This window comes from Salpingoeca rosetta, assembly GCF_000188695.1.
Source record: "Salpingoeca rosetta unplaced genomic scaffold supercont1.17, whole genome shotgun sequence".
In the NCBI taxonomy this organism is placed as follows: Eukaryota; class Choanoflagellata; order Craspedida; family Salpingoecidae; genus Salpingoeca; species Salpingoeca rosetta.
The window spans coordinates 453,025-460,524 of record NW_004754917.1 but is presented as its reverse complement, the minus strand read 5'-3'; the positions used below and the strand labels follow the sequence as shown (position 1 = coordinate 460,524).

At 55.9% G+C, this 7,500-nt stretch overlaps 3 protein-coding genes across 3 annotated transcripts in view; 1 reads left to right on the top strand and 2 right to left on the bottom strand.

Moving 5' to 3' along the window:
• PTSG_06805 (beta-actin) overlaps positions 1–975 on the bottom strand; it is a 15,678-nt gene extending 14,703 nt beyond the window's left edge. Inside the window, exon 1 of the mRNA XM_004992146.1 lies at positions 212–975. Coding sequence (XP_004992203.1) covers positions 212–876 — 665 coding nt within the window. The 5' untranslated portion in view covers positions 877–975. The remainder of the gene's footprint in view (positions 1–211) is intronic.
• Positions 976–1,053: 78 nt separating this feature from the next.
• PTSG_06804 (biotinidase) lies at positions 1,054–4,313 on the top strand. The gene is made up of 6 exons (XM_004992145.1): positions 1,054–1,470; positions 1,678–2,083; positions 2,416–2,810; positions 3,134–3,211; positions 3,455–3,627; positions 3,930–4,313. Exons 1-6 carry the CDS (start codon positions 1,085–1,087, stop codon positions 4,157–4,159), a joined length of 1,668 nt encoding a protein of 555 aa, XP_004992202.1. The 5' UTR covers positions 1,054–1,084; the 3' UTR covers positions 4,160–4,313.
• Positions 4,314–5,180: 867 nt separating this feature from the next.
• The window catches only part of PTSG_12488 (uncharacterized protein), a gene marked incomplete at its 3' end in the record, with an annotated part of 3,793 nt that continues 1,473 nt past the window's right edge, over positions 5,181–7,500 (bottom strand). The window contains exons 3-6 of the mRNA XM_004992144.1: positions 7,123–7,487; positions 6,782–6,925; positions 6,064–6,624; positions 5,181–5,881 (exon numbers count right to left, since the gene is read on the bottom strand). Coding sequence (XP_004992201.1) covers positions 5,181–5,881; positions 6,064–6,624; positions 6,782–6,925; positions 7,123–7,487 — 1,771 coding nt within the window. The remainder of the gene's footprint in view (positions 5,882–6,063; positions 6,625–6,781; positions 6,926–7,122; positions 7,488–7,500) is intronic.

Genomic DNA, 7,500 nt, shown 5'->3' with positions numbered 1-7,500 from the left:
GTGGAGTAGCAGAGTACAAAGATGAGCAGGCTCACGGCGTGTCGTACACGTTCACACACACATTCACACACACACACAAGTGCAAAAACACACATGAAAACACACACATGAAAACACACACACACATTCACACACACATTCACACACATTCACACACATTCACACATACATTCACACACACACATTCATACGCACACGCACACACACTGACCCGCAAAGGAAGTTGTCAAAGGGAACGATGGCGTCTTCTTCGATGCAGCGATAGACAAAGGAGCTGAGCAGGATCGGGACGTGCTTGCGCTTCGCAGCCTTCATCTTGAACGTCTCTGGCTCGAGGTTCCACACAAGAAGCGCGTTCACTTCCTCCGAGACGGTGACGGATGTGGTGGCGCCATGCTGCCGTAGCAGTTTGCTCACCTTCTGCCGCTGGGCAGGAGCCATGCCGTCCACACAGAAGATGAAGCCCGTGAACAGCCGCGGCTCCTCCTCCTCTTGCTCCTGTGCCAGATCCTGCGCCCCCGCATGATGGTCCTTGTTGTGCTGTCGCAGGGCTGAGAGCTGCGACAGCGACGATACTGTTCCTGATGCTGATGACGCCGAAGAACACAGCAGCTTGTTGACGGTGCTCACGCCAGCTCCTGTCTTCGATGACCTGGCCAACAGGCTGCTTGTGCCCGTGTGCGATCTTGCGGCGCCGCCAGCATGGGTCAGGCTGGACAGGTTGGATGTGTTCGAGAGCGACGAAGACAGGAGGCTGCCACCATGACCGCCGCTCAACAACGAGGACGATCTCGAAAGGCCAGCCGCGTGCGACAACGAGGAAGCTGGAAGCCCATCACCGTTGTAGCGACTGCCAGTCTTTGTGGTGCTGGCCATCCCTGCTGTCGGCAGCTCGCGAGCTCAACAATTCTCAAGACAAATTAAGGAAACGATCGACGTGGGTGCAGCGCTGGGGTGTGGTAAATGCGGAGTGTGCTGTCTTCTGTTTGTGCGCTTGTTGCCACTGTCTGCCTGTGCGCGGGAAAACTGCTGACTCAGCAGAAATCAGACAAACACAAACAAACCCAAGAAGAAGCCAGCGGAGATGGCACCAAGCAACAAAATGGTGGTGGCAGCGGCAGTGGTTGCGCTGTTGCTGGTGGTGATGGCAGTGGTGCACGTGCCGCAGGGTGTGATGGTGGCAGCAGCTGCTGCAGCACCACCCCACTATCGTGCCGCAGTGTTTCAGCACTATCGAACCAAGGAGGCGAAGAGGCCCCAGTGGTCCAAAATGCAGAATGTGGCCAGCTACAAGAACGCAACCGCGCGCGCCGCCGCACAGGGTGCACGGATCATCGTGTTTCCGGAAGTCGGCCTCGGTGGCAACGCCATCAGTCGCGCCCTCAACATGGAGTTCGCGGAAGATGTGCCTGATGGCCGCGACAGCATCAACCCCTGCTGGGACAACGACCCCAACTACTGCACAGCCAGGTGCGGCGAGGAGAGGGCGAGGTGCACAATGCAGGATGCGTGTTAAGTGCCTACGTGGGGATGGTAGTTGTGTCATAGGGATCACGTTCTGTCCGCTGTACCTTATGGTCGACGAGTCGAATCGTCGGCTGTTGTTGTTGCTACTCCCTTGATTGTGCCTCACCTCCCTTGTTGTGTGTGCTTGTGTTAATTGCGATGACTTGAAAGGCCTGCTTTGTGCGCGTTGTCGTGCATGGCGGCTGAGCACGGCATGTATGTTGTGGTTGGAATGAACGATCGCAAGGCGTGCAACGCAACAAGCGACCCGCATTGCCCCAAGGACGGGGCCTACCTCTTCAACACAGGCGTCGTGTTTGATTCCTATGGAACGGTCATCGCCCGCTACCACAAGAAGCACATCTTCACGCCATTCCCTGTCTTCGACACACCGAACGTGGCGGAGGTGCGCTACTTCGACACAGACTTTGGCGTTCGCTTCGGCATCTTCATCTGCTTCGACTCCCTCTTCCCTGACCCGCCCCTTGAGCTCGTCAAACAAGGCATCAAGCACTTTGTGTTTCCAACCTCCTGGACAAACGTTCCGCCCATCCTCACCGCAACGCAGTACCAGCAGGTAGGGTCCCCCTGTCCACATGTGTGTGTTTGTGTGTTTGTTTGTGCGTATGTATCTGTGCGTGTGCATGTGTGTTTGTATGTGTGTATGTGTCTGTGCGTGTGTATGTGTGTGCGAATGTGTGCGCGTTGTTGGGAACCGTTTTGTGGGTGCAGCTATTTGCAGCTTAAACAGGATGCCCTCATTGCAGGGCACTTATGTCCATTTGCTACGCTGTCTTGATCAACAACAGCCCGTCTCCTTGCATTCTTGCTGCACTAACAGCCACCAACTCCGACCACCAACCACCAACCACTTACACCGCATCACACCTTCACCCATCACCGCTGCAGGCGTGGTCCCGCGCGTTCAACACGACGTTCCTGGCCGCCAACACCGCCGAGCACGGCACAAGCGGCAGCGGCATTTACGCGTGCGGACACCCCATCGCCACCTACTTCAACTACACCGCGGACGGCCTGCAGGATGAGCAGCTGCTGGTTGCCGACGTGCCGACCGACCCCTGCGCTCCTGTGTCGTCGTCGCTGGCAGCACGGTCAGTGACAACAGCTCGCCTTCACAAGAACAGCAAGCAGAGCAGCAGCAGCAACAACAACAACAACAATAACAACGACAGTGACAACAACGACGGTGACAACAGCGGCAGTGCGAGTGACAGCAAGCACTGTGGCACGATCGGCGTGGATCCATGTGCATGTGATATTGTTGACGCCGTTCCAGGGAAGAGGTGAGACAAACCGAATTGAACGACAGCGTGTGCTGATTGCACTGTTTGTTAAAATGCAACCCCCAATCGTTCTGCTTGTTGTCGATACCATCTATCATCCCTTTAACCACACACACACACACACACACACACACAAATGTACATATGTACACATGTACTCATGTGCACATGTCCACACGCGTTCCCTCTGCTGCCCTCTCCTCCCACGCACGCACACACGCGCGCTCATACAATCATGCACACGCACACGCGCATACCGCATTCGTTGGCATACTCATGACCCACTCGTTACGTACCCGCGTGTCTGCCACGATGCACATCAGCGGCACGCTGACGGCCGAGTTCAACGGGCTCAAATGCACTGCGCAGTATTCGTTCGCGGCCAACCAGACAGCAACAAAGTCAGTCGTCTCATAATGAGATGCACACTGAACAATGCGCCCAACCCTGCCACTGTTGCTTTGAGTGTTGCTTTGGACGCGTTTGCTCATTCGTTTATGACGCGCACTGGTGTAACTCGTGTCAGTCGCTCACGCGGGTGTCTTGCACGTGAGTCGGCACAAAGGCACATCGCTTATCTATGAACCCAATTCTATGCGTACCCACACACGCGCGCATACACGCGTGCATTGTACTTGTGACAGTGAGCGGTATGGACTTGTTGTGTACTCGGGCACGGCGTGGTTCCTTGAACCACTGCCTGCGCAGATATGCACCCTTGTTCGCTGCGCAACCCCACAGGCGTGCATCACCCCAGATGTGTCGGGTGATTTCCTCTTTCCCGCGCACACGCTCGTCAATTCGTTCTCCATCCAAGGTCAGGGTGTGCATGCTTGTGTCTGTGCGTGTGTGTGCTTGTGCGCTTGTGTGTGTGTGTGTGTGTGTGTGTGTGTGTGTGTGTGTGTGCTTGTGCGTGCGAGTGGTTACATCTGCAGTAGAGTATGCGCGCGTCTGCGTCTACCCTTGCAGTGTGTGTCTGCGTGCAGTACTTTGCGTTTGCTTCTGGCATGCACTTGACGCCTTGCTGTCCCACTCGTCAATATTCACACCTTGGCTGTGTCTCCATCCGTTGCCACCACATGCATGCGCACGCATACGACCACCCGGGCTTCCCTGCAGGCAACTTCACGTATGCGAGAGAGCAGCAGTTTCCGCTCCTGGTTGAAGACGGCGGTCAGCTCCTGCCCAAGACCGCGCTTCATGCTGTCGTGAACGGCATCGCCAGCAGCGGCAGCGTGTGGCCGCGCAAACTGCTTGCTGCATCCATCATTGGTCGGCCATGGAACAGCACCACAACCACAACAGCAGCAGCCACAGGAGGAGGAAAAAGGCGAATACAAGGAGGCTGAGGTGTAGGGTGGTGCAATAAGTCCTCTTTTTTTTTCTTTTTTTTTTTCACCATGCCATCCGATTTGTGCGTGCGTTCGTTTCAAGCAAGAATGTTCTCAATCCCCTCGGTGTGCGTGTCCTCTGTTGGTTTGTGTGTGTGTGTGTGTGTGTGTGTGTGTGTGTGTGTGTGTGTGTGTGTGTGTTTGTGTGTGTGTGTGTTTGTGTGTGTGTGTGTGTGTGATGGGGCATGTATGTGCTTTATGTGCACATACACATGCCCACTGCGTGCGCACACGTGCGTTGAGACACGATGTTACACATGCTGATACACAGACTAAATGGTGACGTTGTGACAAAATGTTGTGTTATGTTGGTGATTTTTATTGTTTCGGGCACAGACACAACAATCAGCACAATCACACATCTTTTCTGGCGCTGTCCAGCGCATGCGCACAGCACTCCACTTTGCACCGCCACCATCAAGAGCAGTGTTGGTGATAATGTTGGCCGCAGACGCAGGACAACATGTTGTTGACCTTGCATGACACACAAAGGAAGTTGGTTGGGAAAGGGGAGGGAGTGTGGAGAAAGCATAGATAAAGCGCACAAACAAAACAACTCGCTCGTATCCTAGACAGAACCAAGCAAACGCACGAACACACACACACACGCAAAACACAAAGCCATCGCTCTCTGAAGAGGGCAGGAGGGGGGTTGGTGCGTGGCTCCTTTTGCCACGACAGCCCACGTCCTCACGTCACATCTTCTCAAGTCTTTTCAATCGCGGCGACGCTAAACGGTGCGGTGCAGCAAAGGAAAGCAATTGCACACAGCGGCAGCACACGTGAGCTAAGCTCTCCACCTCACAAAACACACAGCTCCCATGTATCAATGCATGCATGCATGCATGCAAACGCACGCAAACGCACGCAAACGCACGCAAACGCACACCCCCAGCATCCCACCACACAGGACGGAATGCAAGTTGACCAAGTTGACCAATTCAACGCACCGTGGCGGTCGTGACAGCTGCCATCGTCGTCACTCGTTGCCATCCCATTCACCCCCTTCATCTTCATCATCATCATCATCATCATCATCATCATCATCATCATCATCATCATCATCATCATCATCATCATCATCACCATCATCATCATCATCATCATCACCATCATCATCATCATCATCATCATCAGCAGCAGCAGCAGCATCATCGTCATCATCATCATCATCATCATCATCATCTTCATCGTCATCATCATCGCCGTCGCCGTCCTTGTCGTCACCATCGCGGCTGTTGCGGCGCTGCTTCGTGTTTGCCTCAGCGGTCAGCTTGGCTGCCAGCGCGCTGAACGACAGCGGGCGGTGTGTCTGGCGGCTCTGCTTCGGGCTCGCGAATCCTGGTTCACGCGCAGCACCAACAACAACAGCGCCATGCTTCGTATCGGCAAACGCAACGCCAGCCATGGCCCCAACGTCCAAGATGCCCAGGCCGCTGTCCTGCGGCATCAGTGGCGCCTGCTGCTGCTGCTGCTGCTGCTGCTGCTGCTGCTGCTGCTGCTGCCTGTGTGACAGCTGTTGCATCAGAGCTTGGTTCAGCTGTGACAGCATCTGACGCTGTGGCTGCTTCTGCTGCTGTTGCTGCTTGTCCTGATCCAGGCTGTTGTTGCGCGTGCGTGCTGACGGCTGCTCCTGCGTGGCCGCTGCAGTCACGCGTGTTGAGGTTGACGGGCGCAGCACTGAATGAAGAGACAGCGCACCACCGGAGCAAGCACAGCAGTCAGAATAAGAACAGGCACAAAAGAAAACAGAGCGCACGCATGCAAGCACATGCTCACTCACACACACGCACAATCACATACACGCGCATACACACGATAACACACACACAGTGCACGCTTGCTTGCCTTCATGCACACACCTTGAGCAGGCACACCGTCGTCGTGGGCAGTCTCAGGAGCACCAACAACCACTGCATCATCATCATCATCATCATGGTTGTTGTTGTTGTTGTTGTTGTTGTTGTCGTTATTGTTGTTGCTGTGATCATCACGGCAAACGGCGTCGTCGTCGTCCTTGTCCTCGCCAGTGCTGCCACGCCGCTGCGTGCCGCCCACAGCAGACGTGAGCTTATCTGCCAACAGCGCTGACAGCAGTTGAGCCGACGGCCGTGCGTCCACCGCCGCTGTGGCGCCTAGCCCTGGGCTCACCTTCTTTCCGAACGCATCACCCTCATCACCGTCGCCCTCGTCATCGTCATCGTCGTAGTCGTAGTCATCGGAGTCAGAGTCAGTGAACCAGAAGTCGTCACCAATCATCGCACCGCCATCCAACACGACCTGCTCGCTGTCATGGGGCATCACCAGCTGCTCCTCCTCCTGCTGCTGCTGCTGCTGACGCGGGCGCTGAGGTGGCACGTTGCGCGCAGTCGACGCTGACGATGCTGATGATGCTGCTGTTGTCTTCACCGGAGGTTGAACCGCTGAATGGAGCAACGCACAACGCAAGGGTACGCAATGTGAGTGAAGGAACAATAACATACGCGCACACAAGACCACACAAGACCACACACACGCACACACACACACGCACACACACAGCCCATGCATGCACGAACATACTCCAATTGCAATGCTCACCTCCCGGCTGCTGCAGAGGGCCGCTGGCGGCAAGAGCGGGTACTGCCCGTTCATGCTCATCCACCATACGAACCCGGCGTATCAGCCGCTCGGTCATCCTTGCAGCCGATGCCGCTGTTGTCCGTGCCTCCACCGAGGGTTGCACTGGATGGACCAAGCAACGCACACCACAGCACAAGAGCAGTGAGCACACGTGTCAAGTGTGAACTCAGACAGGAGAAAAACTGACACACGAAACCAGGAACACGTGCACAATTATATTGTTACGACACACACACGCACACACACACACATACATACACGCACACGCACACATACAACCACACAGGAGCAGCGCACACCTCGCGTTCGCGGTGGAGGGGTGAAGATCTCGGGGCCAAGCGGCTGGCCATGCTGGTCGAACACGTCACACACGCCCACGAACGGCTCCACGCACGAGAGGAACTCATCAATGATGTCAGCAATGGCGTCCTCCCCACCAGGCAGCACGCCCCTCCGATCTGCAAGCACAGGGTCCGCCCCGAGCGTCAGCAGCAGGGCGACAAGATCTCGGTCCTTCATCTTGCACGCCCACGTCAGCGCGTTGCAGCCTGCGTCGTCCACAGTAGCCACAAGAATGTCGGGCTGATGCGCAACAGCGTCCACGAGCCTGTGCACCGCAGACATGCGCTCCCCGCCACTCGTGCCCGCAATGCTCGTCACGGCGCTAATGTCAGGGG